Source organism: Paraphaeosphaeria sporulosa (genome assembly GCF_001642045.1).
Source record: "Paraphaeosphaeria sporulosa strain AP3s5-JAC2a unplaced genomic scaffold CC84scaffold_1, whole genome shotgun sequence".
NCBI lineage: Eukaryota > Fungi > Ascomycota > Dothideomycetes > Pleosporales > Didymosphaeriaceae > Paraphaeosphaeria > Paraphaeosphaeria sporulosa.
The window spans coordinates 693,512-715,852 of NW_017253360.1; the positions used below are offsets into that span (position 1 = coordinate 693,512).

The 22,341-nt window shown below is 55.5% G+C and overlaps 8 protein-coding genes across 8 annotated transcripts; 2 read left to right on the forward strand and 6 right to left on the reverse strand.

The window, feature by feature from the left end:
* Window positions 1-617: 617 nt before the first annotated feature.
* Window positions 618-4,138, reverse strand: CC84DRAFT_27978 (uncharacterized protein). The gene has a single exon (XM_018185738.1). The coding sequence runs from the start codon at window positions 3,775-3,777 to the stop codon at window positions 796-798; it is 2,982 nt and encodes a 993-aa protein (XP_018041750.1). The 5' UTR covers window positions 3,778-4,138; the 3' UTR covers window positions 618-795.
* Window positions 4,017-5,966, reverse strand: CC84DRAFT_1079155 (uncharacterized protein; the record flags this gene model as incomplete). The annotated part of the gene is made up of 3 exons (XM_018173828.1): window positions 4,017-4,437; window positions 4,505-5,357; window positions 5,408-5,966. The coding sequence occupies 3 exons, from the start codon at window positions 5,964-5,966 to the stop codon at window positions 4,017-4,019; spliced, it is 1,833 nt and encodes a 610-aa protein (XP_018041751.1).
* A 2,066-nt stretch (window positions 5,967-8,032) lies between these two features.
* CC84DRAFT_1211048 (uncharacterized protein) lies at window positions 8,033-8,343 on the reverse strand (the record flags this gene model as incomplete). The annotated part of the gene is made up of 2 exons (XM_018182347.1): window positions 8,033-8,244; window positions 8,316-8,343. The coding sequence occupies 2 exons, from the start codon at window positions 8,341-8,343 to the stop codon at window positions 8,033-8,035; spliced, it is 240 nt and encodes a 79-aa protein (XP_018041752.1).
* A 785-nt stretch (window positions 8,344-9,128) lies between these two features.
* Window positions 9,129-12,886, reverse strand: CC84DRAFT_19758 (uncharacterized protein). Its single transcript, XM_018185555.1, has 3 exons — window positions 10,010-12,886; window positions 9,690-9,962; window positions 9,129-9,642 (listed from the first exon to the last, which is right to left on the reverse strand). The coding sequence occupies exons 1-3, from the start codon at window positions 12,399-12,401 to the stop codon at window positions 9,425-9,427; spliced, it is 2,883 nt and encodes a 960-aa protein (XP_018041753.1). The 5' UTR covers window positions 12,402-12,886; the 3' UTR covers window positions 9,129-9,424.
* A 1,110-nt stretch (window positions 12,887-13,996) lies between these two features.
* Window positions 13,997-15,075, forward strand: CC84DRAFT_1064587 (uncharacterized protein; the record flags this gene model as incomplete). The annotated part of the gene is made up of 2 exons (XM_018173624.1): window positions 13,997-14,749; window positions 14,800-15,075. Coding segments are annotated over 2 exons (1,029 nt in total), but the record flags the coding sequence as incomplete, so codon positions are not given.
* Window positions 15,076-16,023: 948 nt separating this feature from the next.
* On the reverse strand, window positions 16,024-16,911 carry CC84DRAFT_1077603 (ubiquitin-conjugating enzyme; the record flags this gene model as incomplete). Its single annotated transcript, XM_018173765.1, has 5 exons — window positions 16,024-16,163; window positions 16,269-16,452; window positions 16,545-16,574; window positions 16,678-16,723; window positions 16,868-16,911. 5 exons carry the CDS (start codon window positions 16,909-16,911, stop codon window positions 16,024-16,026), a joined length of 444 nt encoding a protein of 147 aa, XP_018041755.1.
* A 552-nt stretch (window positions 16,912-17,463) lies between these two features.
* Window positions 17,464-19,202, reverse strand: CC84DRAFT_26643 (glutaryl-CoA dehydrogenase-like protein). The gene is made up of 4 exons (XM_018185668.1): window positions 18,882-19,202; window positions 17,913-18,828; window positions 17,746-17,855; window positions 17,464-17,696 (listed from the first exon to the last, which is right to left on the reverse strand). The coding sequence occupies exons 1-4, from the start codon at window positions 19,087-19,089 to the stop codon at window positions 17,650-17,652; spliced, it is 1,281 nt and encodes a 426-aa protein (XP_018041756.1). The 5' UTR covers window positions 19,090-19,202; the 3' UTR covers window positions 17,464-17,649.
* Window positions 19,203-19,273: 71 nt separating this feature from the next.
* Window positions 19,274-21,180, forward strand: CC84DRAFT_1158934 (flap endonuclease 1). The gene is made up of 3 exons (XM_018177099.1): window positions 19,274-19,647; window positions 19,695-20,261; window positions 20,315-21,180. Exons 1-3 carry the CDS (start codon window positions 19,549-19,551, stop codon window positions 20,828-20,830), a joined length of 1,182 nt encoding a protein of 393 aa, XP_018041757.1. The 5' UTR covers window positions 19,274-19,548; the 3' UTR covers window positions 20,831-21,180.
* The last annotated feature ends 1,161 nt before the right edge of the window (window positions 21,181-22,341 follow it).

The following is a 22,341-nucleotide window of genomic DNA, read 5'->3' on the forward strand; positions in this document are numbered from 1 at the left end:
CCCTGCGTGTTCTGCAGTCGCCGCGCTGCTATAAGACCACCTTCCGCTACTCTCCTGGGTCTCTCGCCTGTTGACCCACCCATTTAGACTAGCACAACTACATGAACGCTTATCCACGATGGAATATTCATCTCCCTTCCTGAATCTCCCCTGAGGTGGGTCCCTCTTCTTCAGAATCAACAGTGTTCAAAGAGCTTACGTACAAACGTTCAATCACAAAGATCCGGAACCGCATCTACGAGCTTGTCGCCAAAGACGATGAGCCGATCAAAGTTACATATTTCGGCACTAGTTGCAAGGACTATGCCGGTCTCACATGAGCCTGCCGTCATGTTCTCGAGGAGTACCTCCCCGGTAAGGTTTCCAAGATCGTCGTACCCTGAGTACACCCCGGACTCACAGCCACAGTATACTATCGGTATTTTGTTGTGCGTACCGTTTACCAAGATCTCGGCCAGTGGGCGTCGATGATAGGAAACCATGTTCTTCCTTTTGGGCTCCACTATGAGTGGCGACCATCGGGCCCGCCACTCGAGTTTGAGGCTCGAGTTCGAAAGCATCTTTGAGCTCCGTCAATATATGCTAGTAGCTAGCTCTGAATGCATCTTGTGGCTTAAATAGTTGTCTTGTACAATGAAACTATAGCCTATTCAACTGTAGAGAAGATATGTCCGTCCATAACAGAAGAGTCAACACTGTGAACAGATTTCACCAAGGATCACCCAACGCCACCGTACAATGCCCCCATCCTTCATCAAAAGTCATCACTCATGAAACGCTGCAGGCTTATATCCATCAAGGCGCACACCCACCCTCCATCCTTATCTTCACCCCTTCCTGAAGCTGAGCTTCATTCATACCCATAGCAGAGTCGAACCTCGCCATCCCGTCCTCGACAATCGCCTCCATGCTCGATCTCTGCCCATTTGCCCCATACACCAGCTTTCCCCTCTTCGCCAGGAGACCCTCCCGGAGCCTCATTATCTCGCCAGGTGATGGCCTGTGCAACTGTTCACGAGCTTCGGCCTCTGCCACCGCGTTTGAAAGCGAGTATGGCACCGACGGGGCGCGCGAATCGGTGCCCGGCGATTGGGAGAGGCCTTGAAGAAAGGGAACGGGGATGTCGCGGTGCCACACTGCTTCCCATGGTGTGTTGAGCGGTTTTTGTACAAGATGTCCTGTAGATGCGCCGGCCGCAATCTCCGGACGTGTTGCGGCTCCCCTCGCTGCAACACTGAGATCAAGTATGGCCGTATTGAGGCCCCGGATTGCGATAACAGGATTTTCGTGTGGCTGCTCCTGCTTTTGTAGTAGCATCGCTTTCCTCCCTGTGACGTTCGTGGCTTCCACATTCTGCCTCCGCGGCGGCACCTCCCTTCGCCCCGCGACACTCCTGCAATCCACATTTGCCACACTCACGCGCTTTAGGTGTGCTCTGCCCGCTGTCTCTGTAGTGAAGACCCTCAAGCTGGGTACGCTCTCCACCGGCTTGGGCGTAATTCTTCTTTCTGTGAACGTGCTCATTTCCTCTTGCGCCATAGCGGAACTTCTTTCCTTCAAGTTGTGGGCGCGAACAGCCTCCTGTGCAACTCTTTGAGCCCTCGCCCTGCGGATTCTCTCCCTCGCCTCTGTAGCGGCGATGTCAGAAACATAATCGAGCCGCTCGGAACATTGTATCCAGATGGCTTCTTCGTCGACGACTACGCCGTTCAACCTGGGCGGCGAACAGGGGTTAGGCTTCGAATTCATATCTTCAAGAATACTCCTCAGTTGAGGCGCAAGCGGCTCCACGACGCCATGCCCAGGTGTCCTGGGTAGCGCAGAGCGTGCTACAGCGAGTCTGTCGGCTTGATAATTGTGGAATTTAGTCGGGGGGTATCCGACATTGGTCCTGAGAGGTGAAGGGCTGGTGACCAAGATAGCAGGTGTTGTCATCGGAGGCTGGCATAAAGGTGATAAAGGCTTCTTCATTCGAGGCTGCTGAAGACTTGGTAGCGGCGCTTTGTTCGCAGGGTCCTTAACCCTTATCCACGGTGCTTTATTTGCAGGTTCCTCCTCAAGGCTCGTTCGATGCGCAGCAATCTCTTTCACCTGTGTCGTAGTTCGACAAGACTCACATTCAGGCCCGCAAGTCTGTCCAAAGCTCCTCTCCGACGCCTCGCCATCATTGCGCTGCGCCACCGACGACGGCGCAGGCGCATAGCCAACACGCCCATCGCACACGGGGCCGCCTTCCCACCCAGATCGAGGTTCTACAGGTGGCTGCTGTGGATCCAAGGGCCATGGTGCATTCTTATTCCAAGGGCCAGGTCCTGGATTAGGACCATGTGAGCGAGGTTTCGAGCTAAACAGGGTGGACCACCATTTCTCCTTGATTTCCTTTTCCTCCGTGGGAGGACGCGCTCCAAATGACCCAGCTGCGATTTCATTCGGCAGGCCACTCGTCGTTCCCCGCGACTTGACAGAGGTAGAAGTGAACGGCATCCTCGCATCTGCGGAGCGGCTCGAGGAAGAGTTTGATGGCACACTCGCGTCTGGGCAAGGGCTCCTTCTCTTTTGCAGCTTTTTCTGGCCGCTCCCTCGGAGAGCCATTTCCCGCTTGAGATATTTCGACCCGGACACCATATACTTCATGCTCTTGAACAAGCTGGGCGGTGTCGGTCCCGTGAGAGTCTGCACCGACCGCTCACTCAGGACAATGGCATTTATCGTGGAGGTGCTGTGCATTGCGGTTCCTGGAGCATTGGCCTTTCTCGCGGATATGCTGTGCTTTGGCTGCGTAAATGGTACCTTTGAACGCCCCATTGAAACGACGGCCTTCGTTGTGGACATACTCTGAATTGTCAATGTCGGAGAGGCTCCCATCGACCGAGTAGATGGATTCGTGCTCTCCCTGCTTGCAGAGCGCGCAACAGACACTTGGTCGCGGAATCTCGTTTCCGCTCGTCGATCCCGTTCCTGTCCGTCTTCTTTCCGCTGCGCAGGCATTTGACAAGGTCCCGCTCTCGACGACGCGGGAACCCCGGGATGCAGCATCCCCTCCCCCGCAGCAATGGCCGCATACTCCGTGCCCGTCTCCTCATCCCGCGCTCTCCCCACCATCTCACGCTCCTGAAAGGGCTCGCTTCTCCCTCTCATCCTTTGCAATGCTGGCATCTCTTGCACCTCATTCATATCTTGGAGCTGGCCATACACCCCCCGTCGCAACCCAATCCTCCTCTCCATCCCCTCAAGCCACCGCCTCCGCTCAACACAACTCCTCTTCTTCCCCTGCTCTCGCCCTTCCCCTTCCATGTCTCTATCGCCCATCCCTTCCTCAACCTCGTCCACCTCAAATCCCACTTCCAAATCCAACACCACCGCGCCCAGCACGACTTTACATTCGCCGTACCGCTCCCGGACCCTCGCAGCGTTGCCTTGCCGCCGAGGACAAATAGCGTCCGCGTACCGCTGTCGGATGTGCAGCGTGCGCGGTCTGCGGCTGATGAGGAGACGCAAGATCTCTGTATAGAGGCGGTGGGCGGCGAGGTCTTGTTCGGCGAGGTATGGGTACGAGGCGTGGGTGGGTGCGAAGTGGTGGGGGATGATGCGGCGAGGATTGGCGTTTTGGGTCTGATTGTATCTTTGCCTCTGGCTATGGCTCTGGATCTGACGGTGGATCCGAATGTGACTCTGTCCCTGGCGCTGCGGAAGAGCTGGAGCTGGTGGTGGAGTGTCCGACATGGCACGGCGAGGCGGGCGGACAGAGGGAGAAGAAAGCGTCAAGGCGACGGGCATGTATTGTTGAGCTTGTAGAGACGACCGCACCGACGACAGACCGTACAACTACACCGCGCGCAAGTGTTAGCATTGCGTGCGAGCACGTTGGCTGCATCCGCGGTCCACCAAGGAAACTGTTGGGGATGGCAGTGGAGCAGTGCAAACGGACGTCGTCACATTGGCTCAGCGGCTGCTACTCTTAGCTACACGTTGACTCGTTGGATTGGTATTAGGACTATTGGGTCGATTCTAGGATCTTATTTCTGCTCCACAGGAGGCAGGCGCAATACTTCCCTCAGCACCGCTTCGGCGGCAGCAGGCTCCACCGTCCCCTCCGCACTGCGCGCCATCATCTGCCCCACGAACCACTTGATCTTGCCGAGTTGCTGCTTCTTCACAATGTCATTTGCCATATCAGCCTTCTCTTCCACCAAGCTCTGTGCAAGATTCATATACTCAGTGTGCGTCAGCGGTCGTAGGAACAGGTCCTCATCGGCGATGATTTGCTCCACGGAACGCTCTTCGCCTTCGAATTTCATCAGGATAAGCCGTTTCGCCGTGGAACCTGTGATCTCCTTCCGCAGTATGTGGGCGACGATGGTTGCAAGCTGGTCGGCAGGCACCTTTGTTCCAGACCACTCTTCGTTCTTGAAGAGAGCTCCCAGCTCCATGAGGACCCTGGTTAGAGCAAATTAGTCAAAGTGTCAAAGCGGACCACGTAGGTCGCATTTCAAGTTGAACTCACCAATTGCCGGCGACTTTGCCCAGTCGCGTTAGCACTTCTGATCGCTTCGAGAACGTACTCCGTAGGTGTTCAACGACGTCGAAGTAGTAGTCCAGCCTGTCGCCGTCGTCGAGGAGTATCAGTGTACTGGCATCTTTTGCCGTGAGTCCATAGGTGGTGCCATCGACCAGAGTGCTGACTGTCTCATCCGACAGGGCAGGCAGCGTCTGTCGCAAGTGGTCGACAAGATCTTGTCCAATGAACACGGGCGCAATATCTGGGTCCGGCATATAGCGATAGTCAATCTCGCCTTCTTTACCTCGCAAACGCCTCGTCGTCTTGCTGCCCAGGGTCCAGCCTCGTGTTTCGCCTTCGACAACGCCGCCGTTCTCGAGGAGGTCGATCTGGCGGTCGCGCTCGGCAATGATGGCGTCTTCGATGGCCTTTACACTGGCCAGATTCTTGATCTCTGTCCGTTGGCCCAGCTGCCCGACGCCGTGGTAGGAGTGCACATTGTTCGCGGAGTTTCCATTTCTTTCCTTGACTGAGACATTGACATCAGCGCGCAGCCCGCCCATCTCCATGCCAGCGGTGACAGCATTGACTGCCTTTAGGACGTTCTGTATCTTCCGCACAAATACCGCCGCGGTGACAGGGTTGTGAAGTTGGGGAAGCGATATGATCTCAATCAGAGGGTGCGACACGCGGTTGAAGTCGAGGAGGTGGGTGGACGGCGGCTGGTGGACGGTTTTGGCGGTATCTTGTTCCATCTGAACTTGCTTGATACCGATCGTAACAGGACCATCGTCGGGGCACGCGCCGGCGGGGAAGTCGTGAGGATAGAGGGTAATGTGACCGTTTCGGGCGAATGGTTCTACGACATGTTAGACACCAGCCTCGCGTAAGGATCATGTAGAGGCTCACCATAGTATTGTGTTATTTGATAACCCGAAGGCTGATCCTGGTAAAAGTAGTGTTTCCGGTCGAAGCTGCTCCTGTGCTGAATCTCGCAGTTCAGAGCCAAAGCTGCACGCAAAGCAGGCAGAAGTGTTTCCTTCTGGAAGTGTGGCTGGGTCCCAGGGAATGCGGTATCGAAGAGTGCTACATGGGTATTCGGTGTGGCATTGGCCGACGTTGCTGCAGCAGAGAAGAGCTTCCTGGCGGTGTTGAGCTCGGCGTGGATCTCAATGCCCACGGTGAGCTCCCATTTCTCTAATCGAGGGTTCCGAGCTTTGGAAGAGTTTCGTGTGGCGCCCGAGGTAGCGCGCTCCTCTTTCTTCTTCTTTTTGGCAGCGTCTTTGAGGGCCTTCCGGAAGGGCGCATCATCGGTCGGCGGTGGTGCGGTGGCTGTCTGGATGGCCCTTGCCGTGGGAGACTGACCCTGAGCCAATGGCAGGCTCCTCGCACGACGCAAGCACGATTGGCAGACGTACGGACGGTTTTGGAGGAATACAAGGGCCCCACGCGGGCTCCTGGCGAGCATTGTATGCAGCTCGTTGTCTGCACGTAAAGAGAGATCGACGTTCGCGCGTCTCGTCCGTGCGCGTTCCATTCCGTCCGGAATCAGTTCCGACCTCCACCATCAGACTGCGAAACCACTGCGCAGAGTCATTCGGTTCTGAGACGCCGCAGAATTCTGTGGAAAATCTCTCTAAAGTGGATGGTGAACGCCTTCCTTCTCGAATCGAGACGTTTCGTTGTTGATGTGGACCTGGCCTCTGAACTCGCACTTGGGAGCAAGCTCTCCAAGGTTGCAGCGTAGTCTTTCTCAGGTGGTGGATCGAACTGATCCTCATCGGGCCAGGAAGTGCGAGTGGAGACGAAAGTGGGAGCGTAGACAAAGATTGGCGAATTGACCGAGGTGGTGTAGTACGTTGGTTGGAATGGGATCCCACTTCCTCCACCGGCGTTGTAGAAGTTGACCATTTGCCGATTAAGACGTCTCCTCTTGTGCCTGTTTGCACAGACGAGTGCAGATGTACGCTCGAAGCTTCTTGAACCGGTCCCTGTATCCCCGCCAGGCGTCCTGACTCCCAATCCTTTTCGTCTGCTGGTCCACAGGAGACACAAAGGTGCCAGGATGGACGTAGGTGCCAGGCCAATGACTGAAATCCGGCTCTAGCAGCTGCGAGCTGACCGTAGACGTCCGTCTGCTGCTTAATCTTCTGCTCAACATCCGGTCTGGTAATCTTTGGGGACTGCTCAGACGATGCTCTTCGTGAGAATGGTGACTTGTCGTAGGGATCGGTGGCTATACCGTCGAATCTCTTCCAAACAGTGCTCGCTCAGACCGGAACCTTCACCAACCTGACCTTGACCAACAAAATCTTGACGTTTGTCTTCGTCAAATCCTTGCCGTGCTTCAACTTCTGCTTCCTCTTATGCCACCGCTCTGGATCCTTTGGACGTGCCGTGGTGGGGTTTATGGCACCGTTCCCGCAGCCGGCAGAGCCCCCAGCAAGCCCGCAGCCACCTGTAGATCCACAACCAGCACCTCCCGCACCGCAACCAGACATGCACTCGCGTCTGTCCTGACGAGGAACAAGAAGCTTACTGGTGTCGAAAGCAATAACAGAAAGAACAAGAGTAGCAGATAAACGTTTGTCGTGTAGCAATGGGATGGGATGTGGTGTGTTCGTGTACGTGTATGTAGGAGAGTGATCGAGTGAGCGTGCGTTTGTTTGATGGCGTGCTGGCTGGAGGAGCGCGCGGGACGCTGAGCCATTGACCGCGAATGTGGCAGTGACGAGAGGAGGTCGACGTCGGGCCAGAGGGAGCGGTAGGTGCCGTGGGTATATGGGAGGCAGGAGTGTTGTACGTGGAATATGTGGAGGTAGTCCCGTACCACCCTACGAACGTCGAATCGGTTTCCCAGTGCCGAAACTGTAGGTTGTCGCACAGAAGTTCCCCAACTAGATGGATAACATTCAGAACTGTAACATTGAAGACACGATGTTAATTGCTACTGCTGCTCTACTCTTCTGCCGCTCCACGCACGCTCTCCCCTTCCCCTCCTCTAGCACCGTTGCACGTTCCCAAGCCTCCGCCGTACACGTCCTCGCAAAATGCTCGGTGTGCATAACCTATGACACAAGAAAAACGGGTATTGTATGTTGAAAGGACATGGTCGGTTGACAAAGGAATGTAAGAAGATGGACCGCCGATAGATGAATCGAGACAAGTATGCTGCTAAGCCCAGCAGAGTCCAGTAAATGCCTTCCCTTCCCTCTCCTTTTGAATGATATGATATAAGAAGGTAAATGTGCGTCCGTAAAGTCGTAGTTCGAGTCGGGTCGGTGCCCGTATCTTCGTCCATGGTTGTATCTGTGCCGCTGTGTGCGGGCGCCAGACACATGCTGTGTCCCGCAGTGCATGTGGCAGTGTCGTACCAGGCACGCACGCGTGTGCTGTATATCGTAGGTGTAACATTAGGAGCCGCTTCGATTGGCTCGTTTTGCGTGCCCACGCGCGCTCCGCCCTCGCATCCCCACGCGCGGGGCTCGCTCCCTCACGTCCTCATCGGCAGCTCAGCGCAAGGACTCGAGCTGTCTATGCGCGGCCAGTCGCTGACCGCCCGAACTCCCGTATGCGTACGGAGGGGATCTTGGAGAGGCGGCGGTTGGCGGTCGCGGTGGAGCTTGTGGATGACGTGGGCGACGAGGCGCTGATGTATTCGCCGTCGACGTACTGGGCATCGCTGATGAAGGTAGTGCGCTTCTCGCGGCGGGTGTAGCGCTGCTCAAGGCGGTAGAGCTCAAGTCCTGGTGCCGTTAGCCATGGCGTCTCGTCTGGTTTCTGGTCGCGTGCGCCAAAGCGCCCGCAAAAGACGTACTAGCTTGAAGCTTCTCGAAGAAACCCATCTTGGATGTTGTTTTGAGTGAGTGTGTGCGTTTGAGGTCGTCTGTGGGCGGGCTGGGCGGGCGCGAGCGGTATATACTGCGCGGAGGGCAGGGAGCCGGGGAAAATCCAAGTCTGACGCAGTGAGGGTATCGGCTGCACGTCTCCCGCAGGATCTCCAGGCGATCAGCTATATTTGGGTGGGCAAGAACACTGGCAACGCGGACGCGACGACGACGGTAGAGAGCGAATGTGTCGAGGAGGCAGAGGGGTAGGAACGAGCAGAGGAGAAGGGCTGGAGAGCCAGCGGCGTGCAGCGTGCAGCGGGCTTAAGCAGGGGTAGATGGGTCTGGACGGTTGGGATTCGCCCATACCGCGCCATTTCTCGCTGGCGCAAGCCATCTCGAATCGTCGGAATCGCCGCTTGCCTGGATCCAGACCCACGCCCGTCTCCACGCTCTCGCAAACCCGCCATCGGTGCCCCTGCGTGTCTGTGACAGCTGCCGGCCGCATCGCCTGCCTGAAACCCTTCTGCCGAGGAGCCTCATTTGGCAGGTGCCATGCACGTGGATCACACTTTTCCCAGCTCTAAAAGGCCCCGATTCCTCACTACTGCACCTACCGCCCAACCTGCCGTTCATCAACCTGCCGCGCGCTGCCCGAGTCAGTCTCCCACGCTGGGGGAACCTCTAGCCAGTTCGAGATCCTAAAACGTGCCGCCTCCCCGGCACAGACGCCTACTCCAGGGGTGCATTGACACCCTGACATCTAAAATCGCCCTACGGGCCCGCACCCCGAGAATTGGACAATAAACACACCTCGGTCAATGCGCATCACACAACGCCACCTTGGTTACGCGAACAACGTCCTTGGAACACGATGCATTTCAGGGTGTTCTATAATTATGTGGCTGGCATGGCAAACTCCCCCCGCAGCCGTGTTTGTTTCTTGGCCCCCGAGTCAGTGAGATTCCATGCCCTCGTGCTTCAACCTTATATGTATCGCCTAGACGCCGTGACGGATGCTTCGAACGTCATGGCATATGCTCTGTTCATGCTCATGATTTGGTAACTGAAAATGCAAGTGCAATGAGGTGCTGTATCCTCAGATCCTAGCTTCAGGCACAGGACCGCCGTCGACGACCGCAATCGCGCCAACGTTGCCCGCGTCTGCCGACCCGTTAAGCAGAGAGATGCAAGAGATGACGTCGGATGGCTCGAGGAGATGCCAGCTTGCCAATGTCTGTTTAGAACTGGCACCCACAGTGACGGAGAAGACGTGGTCTTCCGGTAGCTCCGATTGCCGCAGCGACCGGAACATGTCTAGGAATGTTAGCATGTCGAGATGTCGATATGAGGAGTAGACTCACCTTCGTCTGTAAAATCATCTCCGAGGCAGAGTACGAACTCGGGAGGCTCTGCGCCATACTCTTCCACAAGTCTCTTTGCAATCTCGCCCTTGTTGACGAATCGTGGGCGGACTTCAAGGTTGGCTTTGCCAGTCATCACCTCCACGTCGTACTTCTTGCCAATCGTGTTCTCGAGATGCTTCTGGCACTCTCGCGCTTGGAAGGCACCCCACTCTGGATCTGCGAGCCGATAATGCCAGGTAAGAGCAATCTTCTTAGTTTCAACAAACGACCCTGCCGAATGTTAGATGCGACGAACTCCTACCGGGCGAACTGCCTACCTGGAGTCTTATCGGCGTAGTGCTGGAAGACCTCTGCCGCCTCCGATCGCCAGCTCATGTCTGTTGTCTCGGTGAGATTCTCCCAGTCGTTTGTAGCAGGATGGCGCATGAAGCTTCCGTGCTCGGCACTCAGACCCAGCTCAGTTATGTGACCCATCCACTCGTCCAGGAAGGCTTGGTCTCTGCCACTGATGATCCAAACACTGTTGGCTGGATCGGCTGCAAGCGTTTTAAGCGTACGGGTCACACGGTCCGAAGGTATCGCCTGACCAGGGTCTTTGACGATGGGAGTGAGTGTACCATCATAATCGAACATGAAGAGCCGCTTCTTGGAGTTCCGATATTGTTGGAGCAGCTTGGCCCTGTCGAGCGCTGGTGTTGCAAAAGACTGGTCAAAGGACGATAAGTTGGTCATTAGTCTCTTCAAGAAGTTGTTGCACCACGCCTGAACATTGTTCGAGACGACATGCTTGTACAGCTTCTGGTAGTCCTGCTTACGCTGCTCCAATGGCATTGTCAAGGCATTGTTGATCGCCTCCGCGACGCCGCTGAAGTCGAAAGGATTGATGTGGATTGCGCCACTGAGGGAGCCTGCGGTTCCAGAAAATTCGGACAGAATCAACGGACCGCAGTTGTCTTTTTGGGAGATGATGTATTCGAGGCTGGTCGTGTTCATGCCATCTCGCACGCTGGTGATCAAGCCAACATCGGCAAGACGGAGTAGAGCAAAGTACTCTTCCCGCTCCAGATATTGAGGAAAGTGCCTTACTGGCGTAAAGCTGAGCGAACCATAGACGCCGTTGATTCTAGCCACGAGGTCTGAGAGTTTGTTCATCATCTTCTCGTCGTCGTTGGCTTTCTTGTCAGCGTGGATGCTGCTGGGACTCGTCACTTGTACAAGGACAACTTTTCCACGCCATTCTGGGTATCGTTCGAGGAAAAGTTCAAAGGCTTGCAGCTTCTGCAGCACGCCTCGGGCCGCATCCAGCCTGTCTCGACCAATGATTATCTTCTTATCCGGATACATATCTTTAATGGCTTTGATTTTCTCTTCGATGACCGGGTCCTCGAAAGCCTGCTTCTGTGTGGAGGCTGCGTTGATGCCGATAGGAAATACGTCTACGGCAACGTGAGCTCCATATGCATCGACACCTGCTGATGAAGAGTCGAAACCAAGGATGCGTGTGCAGCATGACGAAAAGTGCCGCGAGTAGCTGTAAGACTGGAAACCGATCATGTTGGCGCCCAACACACCTTCGAGAATCTCCTTTCTTCGGCTGAGACAGCGGTAGAACTCGCTGCTGGGGAACGGTACATGAAGGAAGAAACCAACATAGATGTTGGGGAGGCGCTGGCGAAGAAGGCTGGGGAGAAGGAATAGGTAGAAATCGTGAACAATAACGATGTCGCCTGGATTGTACAGTTCCAGAATACGGTCCGCATAAAGCTTATTCATGCGGTAGTAGTCGGCCCATGATTTGCGAGCAGCCCTTCCGTCTGCGGGCTCATTCTGCTTGTAGTGGCACAGGGTGTACAGCTCGTGTTCAGCATAGGTGCGCCACCGGCCCTGGTCTTTCAGAACCACCTCATCGTTCTTCTCGTCCACTTCATCAGGTAGCCAAACGGGAACGATCTTGCCCCCATGATCGCGCTCCAGCTGCTTCTCCAGACGATTACGGTCTTCGCGGCCGATTCGCAGGCCCTGCTCCTGTGGGGGAGCCGGAGGGGGCGCCCCATCGATTGGCACGGGAGCAGCAGCCTTGTTGCCTGATGGTTGAAGCGCAGCATCGACTTCCTCAGTGGTCTTCTTGCGAATCTCTCCTGTCCACCCAACAAGGGTATGGTTCCATGGAGATGAAGACGATGCAAGGTAAGAGAAGGAATCGAAGAGTGCAGACGTGCCGCGTCGGGGCAGTAGGTCGAAGTCCTGCCCTGGGGCATAGGCAATATTGTATGGTACAGCGAATGTTGCGCTGATGAGACGTCCGCTAAGGTTTAGCTCAGGATGGGCAGCGCGAGGGTCGACATCGGCCAGATCTTGTTTGTAGGCGGTGGAGGGGTCCTGTACCCCGCTGAGCCGTCGCAACAATTCCTCTCCAGACTTCGCGCCCGCTGCAGCTTCGGTAGGTGAGGACGCGCGATCTTCCTCCTTTGGGGTGAAGTAGGAATTGGCGCTCCACGAGGGGCCGGGAGTGGCCTTCTCTGGATCGAATGGTAGTGTGCTGTCCTGCTGACCATTTGAAGGGTTCGTATAGGCGGAGTGACCTGACAAGTGAACACCGGGTGTTACAGGAACATCGGTGACAGCGGGCTGGAGTGCAGGATGTGAGTTATGTGAAGGTTCGTCGACTGCCTCGGGTTCCTCGCGGGTTGGCCGCGTAGGAAGAGACATGTTCGGCGCGAGAGAGTCGAGATTCAGGCGCTGTGCGGCGGGTTAGTGAGCGAAGTGGTGGAGTAGCGGAGCGGTATTGGGACAGGCGGGAGATCGCAATGGCGTTAAGTAAACAGGTGGCACCAGGGCAAAATATGCGGGACCGTGCCTCAATCGCAGCAAGCTTACCTGGGAGACGGCGCCTTTTGTGAGGGGAGGAGGAGTGAAGGAAGGAGAGACGGACGAACCGTGCCTGCTGTTGTGAATAGGCGTGGTGGGGGTGTTTGGAACAACAGCGCGGGACAGGTACAGGCACTTCAACCAGGCCCAGCCATACCAGGGCGTGCTTTAACAGTACGTCAGTCTGCGTCGCGGAGCTTGGGCCAAGGTTAGCAGTGCTGTATTATCTGTGCACACTGCCTACGCGACCCACTATTGCACGGCGACGCTGCACGTTTTCAAGAAGGACTTTTTCATGAAGTTATAACATGATGACGTAGGTCCAATGGTCGCGTTCTAGCACCTAGAACGGCAACGCGCCTTGCCCGGGCATGTGTCTTTAAGTTCAAGCTGGCTGCGCTGGGCTTGATTGTATGTGAGACATCGCGCTCGGCAGGCGGTCACCAGTGAGTGGTACAGCAAGTGATAGAAGCGACGCATGTAGCTGGAGTCTCCTCCGCATGCCCACATCGACATCGTTTCTGGGAGAAGAGGGCTGCACAGGCACGGGCCAGACTTCGGCACACATGGGTCCTACTACGCGTCGAGATGCTTCTCTTGCTGCCCACTGAGCCAACATCAGGCCATCTGAGGAGCAGGAACAAGCAGCATGCGGTGCGGGAACGCGCATCGCGTCCGGGCTTGCCCTGAAGCGGCGTAGTGGCTTGGCTACGCAACGAGCATCAAATGTGAACATCCATCGCCAGGTGCGCGACCGCTACCAATTGGCCCTCCATCGTGCCCTATTCGCCACCCTCGCAGCGGGCCTCTCATGAAGCTCCCTCGCGCTGGGCCTATTTGTCGTGCCTCGAATTGCTTCTCGCCCTCAGCCTTTCTGTACCAGAACTTCGTCGCACCGTTTTATGCCACACGCCAGCAGCGTTTCTCTTCGTCCGCACCCGCGCCCAAAGCGGCCGAGCATGAATCGCCCAAACCTTCCTCCAAAGCCTCTAGCTATTCCAACGAAGTGTCCTTTGACAAACAAAGGGGGATTGCAGATACGAAGATTCGTTATTTCGAGAAGCGTGCTCAGAAGAAGGAAAAGTCGCTGAAGGATTATAGGAAGCAGTTGGGCCCAGCACCAAAGTCGGTGGAGGAATGGAATAGGGTGTTGGGCCCAGCGCCGAAGGCTTCCGAAAGAGATGAATTAAGAGACCGAAGGGGGCTGGCCCATGCTTCCGAAACATACGTCGAGCAATTGCTGTTGAGAGCCAGACTTGCTTGCGATGTAGGTGAAGACTATGCACCTATGCTTGTCAGACCTCTGGCGGGACGAGCGCTTGTTCCTGAGCAGAAATGGCCCTGGTCTGCCAAAGCTTCGCAGGCGAATCTCGATGCCATGTCCAGGTAACGAATTGTTCTCTGTCACTGCAGACTCTTGTTGACGCCGTTGTTGTTATAGGCTGAATCGAGAGATTAATGACTTCTACGAATACGCGAAGCCTACTAGAGCAGAAACCTTTGCGCGGAAAAACCTCGTCGAGCAAATTCGCGCAGACGTGCGCGCACGTCTTCCAAACCATATCCTAGAAGTATTTGGATCGGAACGAACAGGCATGGCGCTCGCGCTGTCCGACATCGATCTGCGACTTGTCAAGCGTGACGACTTGGACCAACAGGCGTCAGACAAGCCACCCACACCCGAGGAGCGGAGGGATATTCTTCGGAACTTGTACGATCTCCGGTACAAAGTTTTTGACAACGCAAAGACCGCAGCGAAATACCTGCAGCCGACTGTGCGGCACGCTCGATATCCTCTGGTCGGAGTGCAAGATCGTGGCTCGGGCCTCGAAGTACAAGTCGTGGCGTCCAACGATACCGCCAAACAGAGAGAATATATACAGCGGTACATGAAAGAGTACCCTTACATCCGACAGACGTACGCGGTGATCAAGACCATGTTTGACCAGCGAGGGCTTTCAGACGTTTTCCGAGGAGGCTTCGGATCATACCCGCTCTTTATGATGTTAGTCGTAAGTCTGCAACAGCAGCCAAACCAAAGGAGGGATGCAGCCGGTGCCCTTATCAACTTCTTGTACTACTGGGCATACTTCAAGACCAAGGAGAAGGGCGTCTCCGTTTCTCCTCCTGAGTACTTTGACAAGAAGGAGAATCCTATCCTTACAGAAACCTTGAAAGCGAAACTAGACGTAAGTCAAGCACACTTCTGAAATATACACACATGCTAAATGATCTCTAGGCGGGAACAACGAAGCCTCTCCCAAACTACGTCCTCTCCCTCCGCGACCCAGCCGATGAAACAAACGACCTAGGCCGCAAAGCAACATCCATCCTGCACGCCCAAGCCACCCTCCGCTACCTCATCGCCAACATAATCGAGAACCTCAACGCAAACAACCGCCCCAGCCTCCTCGCCGAGATTGTTGGCGAGGTCTACGCCCGCGACCGCGTCCGCCGCGAGAGGCTCACCGAGCACGGCCTTTGGGTACAGAAGCAAGTGCTGAAGTCGTTTGCGGCCGCGAAGCAGACTCAGTCGCCGCCACAGGAGGAGGCTATCGCGCAGTCCACCCCGCAGGAAACACAAGGCGACATCCACGGTTTCCTCGAGGCGGACATGGAGCCCGCAGCGCCCGCTGGCATCCGGCGAACAAGAAAAACAAATGGTCACCGACAACGCGAGATCAGGTACACAGTAAACGACGGAGGAGTGGACTTCAATGGGGTCGACAACGAGGAAGGTACTCCTGTTCTCGACCAGCCTCCCACGGTTTCAGTCAACAGTTTTTGGCAAGCCTGAAATGAGGCGTCGTTCCTGGCGAAGGCGTGCAACAAGCGATAAGAGGGAAGAAGGCCCATGCGCTGAGAACGGGGGCGTGCATGTAGAAATGTATATGTAACTATCGCGTAGAGGATGGGCGAGGCTGGATGTGGGCATGGATACGTCCGCCTGGCGTTCGAAAAACAGACACGGGTGACGCATCCGCTCTGTGTAGCGCAGAGGCCCGGGGATTCGCCCGAATAGCCTGGCAATTAAACCAAAACACAAAACAAACTAGTTGGCCACGAGACCCATACACCTTAATGTCACTGGCACTAAAACCATGATCGCTCGCTCTCCGGGATAATCATTCTCCAGCCTAGGCTCATAGCCACATCACACACATCGCAGCTAGCAATCGGAACAGGAACCAGTGATCTAGTCATGCTTATCCGATCCCTCACGCCTATAAACAAAACCCACGTATGCATCATGGGAGGAAAAAGTGGTAACAAAGGAACACCTATTTGAGCGGAACAATGCAAGACAGCGCCTGTCTTGCTCACTCAACTCTGACAGTCGCAGGACGATGAAAAATCTCCTCATGTGTCCGCCAGTTCCATGTCCATGCAGCCTCTCCATCTCGCAGCCGTGCCGCCCCGCATCGTGAACCGTGATATATCCGTCAGCACTGGAGAAAGCGAACTAGATTGCGTACTTCCGGGTCCACTCCCGGGCTGTCGACTCATAGCGGGACCGGTCCGTCTTGTACACGTGTGCGATCTCGGGGACGAGCGGGTCGTCGGGGTTTGGGTCCGTCAGCATGGAGCAGATGCTCAGCAGGACTGGGAGGGGTTAGCCAATCAGTACTTTATGCGATGGTTTGCAAGGCCCGGGAAGTCCTCGTGCTGATATGCGCAGTCATGTGGGAAAAGCAGGCATCGACATACCCTTGCTAATGGTCAAGGCTGGGCTCCACTGATCTCGCAGAATGTCCAAGCAGATGCTGCCGTTTGAGTTGATGTTGGGGTGGTAGATGCGGGTGGTGAAGTTGACCTTCGGCGGCTTGAAGGGGTAGTCGGTAGGGAAGTGGATCGCGAGGAAGAAGACGCCGCCTGAGTACGGTGAGTCGCTCTGTTGCGAATGTTAGCGTCATCGCGGGCTGGTGGAGGGCTGTGGCGGGACCGCGCAGGCAGCGAGCCGCGAGCGATGCCGGGTGTACGTACAGGACCCATAATGGTTGCTTGCCAGTGGAACTGCAGCCTCGTTAGTCGGTGTGCCTCTGGTCATGGCGGTGTCGTGCGGCAGCGACAGCGATGCGGCCGCCTCAGCCGCAGGTTCACGAAGGGTGTGACGTACCAGGTCATCTCCGATGGGTCCGGCACTACAGGACGAGGGAGGGTCACTGTACGCAGAGTCAGTTCAGCGTCTGGGTTGCAGCATAGCAGGGCTGCTGCCGATGTATACAGAGGCTCCGTCGCCCCGCACTGCGGGCTGTCATGCGAGCAAACAGGCGGGCAGCGCGGCGCGGCGGGCGGGCAGCACGTACCGGCCGAGGTCAGTGAGCTCCTTGTTGATGCGCTTGAGAGCCATGGTTGTGTGTGTGGTGTGCCGGTGCGGGTGGTGCGGTATAACGTGAAGTCAGAGAGTGTCGGTGGTTGTTTGAAGAAGAGAAGTGGGCTGGCTGCAAGAGAGTTAGCGCTTTGATCCCGCTGTGCGGCGTGGCCCAGCGTATCAGCGGAAGGCACCCGCCCCCGCTGCAGAACGTACTTGTGACTTCGCTCTCTTACGTCGTTGGCAGGCAGGGCGTGTGGCTGAAGGCGATCGAGTTGAACAGGGCGGTAGAGGTGCGGCCAGGGTGCCTTGTATTATATGTACAGCAGCTCTGGAGGCGCGGCCGAGACAGCAATCGAGGCCAGCCGTCACAGCCCGCCCGCAAAATTATTCACCGACGTCCTGACCGCAGCGCAGCGCGGCAAGTGGCAACTAGTCGAAGTCGAAAGAAGGTCTAGCGGCCGCTCGCAGGCTGACCTGTGCCCTGCGTGCCTCTCTTAATAATGCATTGGTGATGCTGTTTCCACTTCACCACCTGACAAACGCTTCAACATCACGGCTCTTGCAAACGGCTTGAGTCTCACGGGTTTCGAAACCATGAGACGAGTCGACTCGCATGCACCATTTCCTATTTCTATCACGCCTTTGCATGCATGACATGCGTCCACTGTCCACGACAGCTGCAAGCCAACGCTTGGGGCTACGTGCTATGGCTACACAACCGAACCTCTGCAGCTATCATTGACCAGTATACATAGTACGCGCGGGCCTCAACGTTCAGCAAAATGCTTGGATCCCCGTGATAGCCCTGCCTAGAATCAAGGCTGGCGGCCAGGTTAGCATGCGCCAAACACCGCGCAGCAGGGTACTCACAGTGGATGTCACTTTGTCCTTCGTACGTCTGGGTCACGAAGAGATTCGCCACGTGTCTGCCGATGCCGTACTCGTCGCTCACAGCGTTGCCACCGAACACTTCCTGCAGCCTGCAATTTTTCTTAGTCAGCCAATACAGCGTTGAATACACTTGCAAGTATGCTTACGTTCGTGCATTGATCAATGCTCGGTCGCAATTTTGGCGCTTGATCATGGAGATCATCTCGGGTGCTGCCTTGCCCTCGTCCTTCAACCGTCCAACTTGGTAGGCTGCAAGGATACCGTATGCCGCGTCCGTCGTAGCATCGGCCAGCTTCTTCTGCACGAGCTGGTACTTCGCGATTGGGTTGCCCTTGAACTGCTTCCGCTCAAGCGCGTACGTTCTTGTTCTGGAGATGCAGTCCTCGAGGGCGCCGATGGTTCCCCAGGCAATGCCATATCTCGCAGAGTTCAGACAGCTGAAAGGACCTCGGAGGCCTTCTACTTCTGGGAACATGTTGGCCTCGTTCACGGGACAGGCATCCAAGTGGATCATTCCAGTAAGAGAAGCTCTCAGGCCGTTCTTGTTCTTGATTGCTGGTGTCTCGAGAGTTCCAGGAGGGCACTGGTCACGCTCGATCACGAACCCGCGGATTTTTCCAGTGCTTTCCAATTTCGCCCACACAAGAAGCACGTCGGCTATGGGCGAGTTTGTGATCCACGTCTTTGATCCTGAGAGCAGATAGACGCCCTTCTTGGACGGGTGCGGCTTCGCCACAGTCTCCATTGATCCAGGGTCGGAGCCGTGATTTGGTTCTGTCAACCCAAAGCATCCGAGAAGCTTGCCCTTAGCCATCTTCGGCAGAAGCCTCTCCTTGAGCTCTTCGGTTCCAAATTCTTCAATTCCGCCCATGGCAAGCGCGCTCTGCACCGAGTAGCCGGACCGGTACCCTGAATCGACTCTCTCGACTGCTCGCGTGATTAGTCCAGATGCGACGCTGCTGACACCGGCACATTCGTAGCCTTGGATGGTGGCTCCCAGGAGACCTAGTTCTCCCATTTCCTCAATTATCTTCCTGTCAAAGTTCTCATTCCGATAGGCATCTGCATGATTGCATTAGTGATGCGGTCTCTCATTGTAGGTGGGCCTGATTTACCCAGCACCCTCGGTAGCATGCGTTCTTGACAGTACGACTCTGCCGTCTCGGCAATTGCGAGTTCTTCTTCAGTGTAATTGTTGGCAACGTTGAGGGGGTCCTTCCAGTCGAAGGATACTGGTGTGTGCAAGTGGCGTCTTCCTGCAATTGCAGCACGGTTTGTGGACGTCAATTGCCTTGCGGCATGTCGGCACACTGGCTTAAACATATTTTACAGCGTATCAATTGAAAATGCAAAACAAAAGAGAGGAGTTGTAACAAAATGTATGCGGATGTAGACGTAGAAGTAGTCTCACCCCACCTCGATCCCGAACGTTGCCTTGGGCCGCGGCTTCTTTCAGAGCTAACCTAAACGCCCTAAACGCTTCCAAGTGATGATGAACACTCAAGTAACACCTCTTGCGGGTATGATCGGGATCTATATGTAATGGTTCTTTACAATAGCCTGCATCTCAAGCCTGTCAAACCATGCAAGGGTTGGATGCTTGTTCGGTGCCAAGCAATGTAGGGCTGAAAGTGGTTGGCGGGTGATTTCGCGTCGTGCGCGTCTGGGACGTGACGTCGCCCAGCCTCGCCCACCAGAATCACGCGTCTTAATTCCTCGCTCCACCAAACAGTGCACTGCTCCAGACAACCCCAAACACAGCAGTACACAGCACACGCCACAATGGGTATCAAACAGCTCTTCCAGATCATCCAGGAGCATGCGCCCGATGCCATCAAGACGGGCGAGATCAAGAACCACTTCGGCCGGAAGGTCGCCATAGTAAGTATGCAAAATGTAGGACTTTTGGACGTTGTTGACGCGTGCAGGACGCCTCCATGAGCATCTACAGCTTCCTCATCGCCGTGCGCTCCGACGGCCAGCAACTTATGAACGAGTCCGGCGAAACCACATCCCACCTCATGGGCCTCTTCTACCGCACACTTCGCATGGTCGACAACGGCATAAAGCCCCTCTACGTGTTCGACGGCGCGCCCCCGAAGCTCAAGTCCGGCGAACTCGCGAAGCGGTTCCAGCGCAAGACGGAGGCGCAGGCGGCACAGGAAGAAGCAAAGGAGACGGGTACTGCAGAGGACATTGAGAAGTTTGCGCGGCGGACGGTGAGGGTCACACGAGAGCACAACGAGGAATGCCGGCGGTTGCTCAAGCTTATGGGGATTCCGTACATCGTGGCGCCGACGGAGGCTGAGGCACAGTGTGCGGAGCTGGCCCGGGGCGGGAAGGTGTATGCAGCTGCGAGTGAGGATATGGATACGTTGACGTTCAACGCGCCGATTCTGTTGCGACATCTCACGTTCAGCGAGCAGCGCAAAGAGCCGATTTTGGAGATCCATCTCGATAAGGTGCTCGAGGGACTGGACATGAAGCGGGAGCAGGTATGTCACGTATTCAACTCGTCAAGGAGTACAACAATTGACTGACAGTCCAGTTCGTCGACCTCTGCATCCTCCTCGGCTGCGACTACGTCGACCCCATCAAAGGCGTTGGTCCCTCCACCGCCCTGAAGCTCATCCGCGAGCACGGCACCCTCGAGAAAGTCTACGAGACCATGAAGGCTAGCTCCAAATACACCATCCCAGAGGACTGGCCCTTTGCCGACGCGCGCGCCCTCTTCCACGAGCCCGATGTCCGCTCCGCCGACGACCCAGAGTGCGACTTCAAGTGGGAAGCTCCCGATGTCGAAGGCCTCGTCAAGTTTCTGGTTGAGGAGAAGCACTTCAACGAGGACCGCGTGCGGAGCGGTGCGAGCAAGCTGCAGAAGAATCTTAAGACTGCGCAGCAGAGTCGGTTGGAGGGATTCTTTAAGCCGGTAGAGAAGTCGGCGGAGCAGAAGGCAAGTCTGAAGAGGAAGGCAGAGCAGAAGCTGGAGGAGAAGAAAAAGAAGCAGAAGGCGGATGCGAAGGAGAAGAAGGCTGCCAAGTCGAAGGCGAGGGGTGGCGCTTGAGCGAAATGTGTGGCATGTGAGAGATATCATGCATACTGATGCGGTCTGCGGCGAAACGGCGAAACGGCGAAACAGCGAAACGGCGAAACAGCGAAACGGCGAAACGGCCGGAAAAGGGGCTAGGCACGAATGCATGAGAACGCGGGCATGCGTATGGCGAACAAGGCGTTTCAGTGGCGTTACCGAGCATTCTTGCACAGTGGAATACCTTAGGGAATGCTCGCTAGGTACAAGGTGGTATTGTCTTTTGCCTAGCCGACGCGTTTGCGCCGAAGGCCTTACGACACATCAACTAATTCTGAAGATACCAATTTCATGTTTCTGATAACGGAGCTTGTAAATACCCGCTGTTGTCACCACACTTGCGATTCGAGCGTGTATCGAAATGTGAGAGTGGTAGAGCCTGGGTGTGAGCATGAGTATTCAGTGCTAGTCACCTAGACTACTTCTCATCCGAAAGCAAACTTGTGTTCCCTAAAGTTTCTAGTTCATCCAAGCGATGACCCTAATCGCTCGGTTATACCGAGGATCAAAGCCTATCCCATCTCATGTAGCCCAACCTTTTCCGTTCATAGGTTGCGCGCCCAACTGCCCATTAAGCTTCGATTGAAAGCTTTTCAACGACGGCGGCCATACTCGTTATACCACCGCCTGGCAGGGCGCGATAAGTCCAGACTGTATTGAAGCACTGGGCCTCACTCACCTAGTGCTCGAGGCGGAGCTTGCGTATGATCCACTCTGTGATTACCGAGGTGCACCCAGATGTTGATGACGTGTAGATCTTTGGTGAATATCTAGTGTTCACATAGTACATGCTGATACTTGGAACGGTTCGAACTGTACATTACCGTGCGACCGGTCCCCAGCATTATATGTCTCCCTGGGGCAATAGAGGGTACCAGACTCAAAATCTAGAGAGGTTGAAGACGAGCTCGTCGGATTCATTTGTGCTCCTTGCATCTCTCATTCATATGAAGCAAGGAAATCCAGAGGTCAAGAAGATGCCAGAAAAAGAGACAGTGGTGTTGGACTCCTGGACGTCTATAGCATGAAAAATGCTAGTGTAGGCAGCGTGAACGCCTTCGTAAAGATTGCTCAAGGTAACAGGCGGAAACTCCCGGCTGCGTTCATCCTGGGTGAACTTGTATGCCTTTACAATAGTCGTCTAGCCCCACATTAGGTACTCCCGGACGTTGAGAGAGTTCGTGTCCTCACTGCCATGAAGGGTGCGGTTGTGCTAGACGCAATCTGTGTGATGCGCTTGACATTGCCATCACGTTCGAGGACTTGCTGATACACTCGGCTACCTTCGTTGTCGAGGGAAGGTGGGGAAGACGAAGTCGAGCGTCGAAGAGAGGGAGGTTCATTGTAAACAGCGCGTAGCCAAGCCGACCACAAACTATCGTGAGAGGCAAACGCATGTGAAGGCGAAGGCCGAAGTAAGCGACGCTCTCACTGAGAGCAAACGGACCAGACAGCGGCCGTTTAGTGAGTCCAGTCTGCGAATTAGC

Bases quoted from the DNA above. Each gene is read 5' to 3' on its own strand.
- CC84DRAFT_27978 (XM_018185738.1), bottom strand. From the start codon at position 3,777: ATGCCCGTCGCCTTGACGCTTTCTTCTCCCTCTGTCCGCCCGCCTCGC.
- CC84DRAFT_19758 (XM_018185555.1), bottom strand. From the start codon at position 12,401: ATGTCTCTTCCTACGCGGCCAACCCGCGAGGAACCCGAGGCAGTCGAC. The intron at 9,963-10,009 runs GTAGGCAGTTCG...AACATTCGGCAG, and splicing joins CTACGCCGATAAGACTCCAG to GGTCGTTTGTTGAAACTAAG. The intron at 9,643-9,689 runs GTGAGTCTACTC...TAACATTCCTAG, and splicing joins AGATGATTTTACAGACGAAG to ACATGTTCCGGTCGCTGCGG.
- CC84DRAFT_26643 (XM_018185668.1), bottom strand. From the start codon at position 19,089: ATGTTTAAGCCAGTGTGCCGACATGCCGCAAGGCAATTGACGTCCACA. The intron at 17,856-17,912 runs GTAAGCATACTT...GAAAAATTGCAG, and splicing joins GCATTGATCAATGCACGAAC to GCTGCAGGAAGTGTTCGGTG. The intron at 17,697-17,745 runs GTGAGTACCCTG...CCTGGCCGCCAG, and splicing joins AGGACAAAGTGACATCCACT to CCTTGATTCTAGGCAGGGCT.
- CC84DRAFT_1158934 (XM_018177099.1), top strand. From the start codon at position 19,549: ATGGGTATCAAACAGCTCTTCCAGATCATCCAGGAGCATGCGCCCGAT. The intron at 19,648-19,694 runs GTAAGTATGCAA...TGACGCGTGCAG, and splicing joins TCGGCCGGAAGGTCGCCATA to GACGCCTCCATGAGCATCTA. The intron at 20,262-20,314 runs GTATGTCACGTA...CTGACAGTCCAG, and splicing joins TGGACATGAAGCGGGAGCAG to TTCGTCGACCTCTGCATCCT.